Source organism: Marmota marmota, unplaced genomic scaffold (genome assembly GCF_001458135.2).
Source record: "Marmota marmota marmota unplaced genomic scaffold, marMar, whole genome shotgun sequence".
NCBI classification, from domain to species: Eukaryota; Metazoa; Chordata; class Mammalia; order Rodentia; family Sciuridae; genus Marmota; species Marmota marmota.
Genome location: NW_026000130.1, coordinates 7,612,203 through 7,615,503, shown reverse-complemented (window position 1 = coordinate 7,615,503; position 3,301 = coordinate 7,612,203). Strand labels below are relative to the sequence as shown.

The following is a 3,301-nucleotide window of genomic DNA, read 5'->3' as shown; positions in this document are numbered from 1 at the left end:
ATATACAATATTTTCTTTATCCAAACATCTGTTGAAGGGCATCTAGGTTGCTTCCATAGTTTTGCTATTGTGAATTGCGCTGCTATAAACGTTGATGTGGATGTGTCAGAGTATTATGCTGGTTTTAAGTCCTTTGTGTATATACTGAGGAGTGGGATAGCTGGTTCAAATGGTGGTTTCATTCCACATTTTCTGAAGAATCTCTATACTGCTTTCCAGAGTAATTGCACCAATTTTGGAAAGAGGGAGGACCTCGTGCTGCATCCTTCAGAGATATCCAGTACAACAGGGATGGGGAAGGGACCTTGGATTTAACAATGATGAGGGCCTTATAGGCGTTAACCTGAGAGGTGTCAGAGGGAGATGGGATTGAGAGCCAAGAGGATTCTGCCACATCTTCAGCATGTGAAACAGTGCCTGGTGCAAACGGGCTGAAGAATGGATGGATAGATGAATGGATAAACAGATGGATGGACCAATGGATGTAAAGATATATGGGTCTGTGCTCAGAAAGATGACTAGATAGATGGGTGGGAAAAAGTGCCCTGAAAGATCAGAGAAGGCCTCAGGAATGTGACGGGACTGAGCTGCGTCTTTGAATAGGAATGAAAGCCGAGGGGTCTCCACATAGGAGCACCTTAAGTCAAGAATGACTCAGTGCTTGTGGGTCCAGGGAGGAAGCTAGCCCAGATAGACCATGGGAAACTTGTGTAAAGGAGACTCAGAGGCCCTAAGATGACCCAGTGCAGTACTCCTTGCCATTCCACACCCACCCGAGAAGGCACATCACTCAGGGGCTTGCTGAGTACTTACTGTGCCCAATGTTGTAATCGTCATCAACCATCTCAGAGATGGGGGAGGTGGGGGCAAAAGTGGGGTGACTCTGAGGCCATGGATGACACTTGCTTGGGACAACGGGACAGGCCTCTGGGGAGCTGGCTGATAGCCCACCTGCCTTCCACTGGGGTCATAGCTCACTCTATTCTCATCATTCCCAGCAGGTTCCCACTCCAGCCTGGCCCCCAGGGGGCAGGCCCCAGATGCTGGTTCCATGGGTTTTGGTCTGAGCCTCAGTCACCGTGGTTCATCTTTGGTGGTGGAACCCAACTCACTGTCCTAGGTAAGTGACTCTCACAGCATTTCCCAACCTTCCCACCCCTTTGCTGTTTTAGGACTGTTCATTATCTTTTTCTTGGATTTTTCCCCCCTCTGCCCTCCCCAGACTTAAGGTTTTATCCATTATCTTTTTTCATGGAGTGTGGAGGTGGTGGGTGATCTTTGGGTAACCATCGGGAAGGTCCCAAACAGAATGCTAACAGTGAGATACAGCCTGCCCAGGGTCCTGGGCTGGGGGTTTAGTCAGGGATGGGGCTCTTTCCCTTCTTCTAGGGTATTTGCCAAGTGGAGGCTAGGGGCCAAGTCTAGTGAGGGAAACCAGGCCTTAAAGAGAGTTCTTGGGCCTCCAGCATCTGGACTGAGGGCAGATGCTCATCTCATCCAGGCCAGGAGACCACATAGGAGGCCCAGAAATATGGCTGGGACTGTGACCCCAGACTGTGGGACTCAAGAGGTCATCCCAAGTAGAGACCATCAGAGGGCAGGGAGAGGCGTCTGACTCACTCTAGGCTCTAGTTCTTTGGACCTCTGCTGGGCCATGGAGACATGGACTTAGAGATGGGGCAGATGAATCAGAGTCTGGCCTTCCCAGTATGGCCATTAGGGCAGACACTCATTTGTTCCTGAAACCCTTTACCTCTGGGGCCTTATGTCTCACTTGTCCATGAGTCAGCCTACCACCTTCCTTGAGGGGCACATTTAAATGAGGGATGGTGAAATGAATGGGGGGAGTGTTCGAGATACCTGACTTCCAGGTAAAATTAGGAGTTGTCAGAGGCTGCTGGGGTGAGTGCAGGGCTGCTATATCTCATAGTCTGCCCCAAGAACATAACCAAGACGAAGGGTCTTTGTGATCAGGCCAGTGGAGACAGGGGAGACACTAGTGTTGGAGGAGCCCTCAGGGATTGTCTGATTAGAACCAACACTTGCCCGCAGAGTTGAGTGGACTGGCCTGGAGCTTCCTGTCTTCTCAGAGGATAGGCTCTGCTTCATCCCTCCACCCATCCCCGTGTAGTGGGCATAGGCTTGGGACCTCCACACATACATTAGGACCATCCTTCTAGGCTGAATGGGGACCCCCACTTCACAGCAGAGGCTCTGGACACTGGAAGAATAAATGGAGGTGGGACCCTGGACTGGGATGAGGGCTTAGTTGCTGAGGGTTAGATTCCAAACTCAGACTCCAGAAACCAAGGGGGAGGGAGCACAGTCTGTCCTGGGGGCTGCAAGAGGAGGGACTGGGTCAGGTAGAGGTAACCTGGGAGAGGTAACTTGGGAAGAACTTCCAGGAATATTCAGAGGTGTCAAGTGGAAAGGTGGAGGGAAGGAGGGTCCTCAGTTGGACAAGATGGCCACACTGTGAATGGTCATAGAGATTTTAGGAGTGTGAGTGTGTGTGTGTGTGTGTGTGTGTTGATCCCAACACTTAAAATCTCCTCTAGTGACTCATACTCCCTCTTCTATTCATACAGACCAGCCCAAGTCTGCTCCCTTGGTCACTCTGTTCCCACCCTCCTCTGAGGAGCTCCAGGTCAACAAAGCCACACTGGTGTGTCTGATGAATGACTTCTACCCGGGCACTGTGATGGTGGCCTGGAAAGCTAATGGCACCACCATCACCCAGGGTGTGGAGACCACCCAGCCCTCCAAACAGAGAAATAACAAATACACGGCCAGCAGCTACCTGACTGTGACACCTGACCAGTGGATATCTCGTGGCACATACACCTGCCAGGTCACACATGAAGGGAGCACTGTAGAAAAGAATGTGTCTCTTGCAAAGTGTTCTTGGTCTCCAACCCTCACCCCATATGCAGAGACCTAGAACTGAAAAACTCTGGGGAGGGGTCCCCCCTCCTACCCTTAACATCCCAAGCCCTTTCCCTGCAACCAATAAATGCTCAATAAAAGGTTCCATTGTCAATCAGAAATTCTACTCTATCTTATATTTCATATGCAATCCTCCCCAGAAGTTTTAGGGTGGTAAGGAAGAATCTTAGTACACACTGGGAAAGTAGCTCTGGGGGAGAGTTTCATGGTCTCTTAGAGGCAACACCAGGCAACAGTCATCTGTCCCTCTGTTCTCTTTTCCTCCATTTCTGCCCCCACCGCAAAACAGGGTCCTCCACTCCCTGCCTCCTTTCTAGATGGATTTGTCTGGGCCAGAATCTCCTGAGTTACATTC

The 3,301-nt window shown here is 50.6% G+C and overlaps 1 gene segment (V, D, J or C); it reads left to right on the top strand.

Annotated features, from left to right (window-relative positions):
- Positions 1-891: 891 nt before the first annotated feature.
- Positions 892-3,021, top strand: LOC107154539. The segment is given in 2 exon segments: positions 892-1,120; positions 2,589-3,021. Coding segments are annotated over 2 exon segments (582 nt in total).
- The last annotated feature ends 280 nt before the right edge of the window (positions 3,022-3,301 follow it).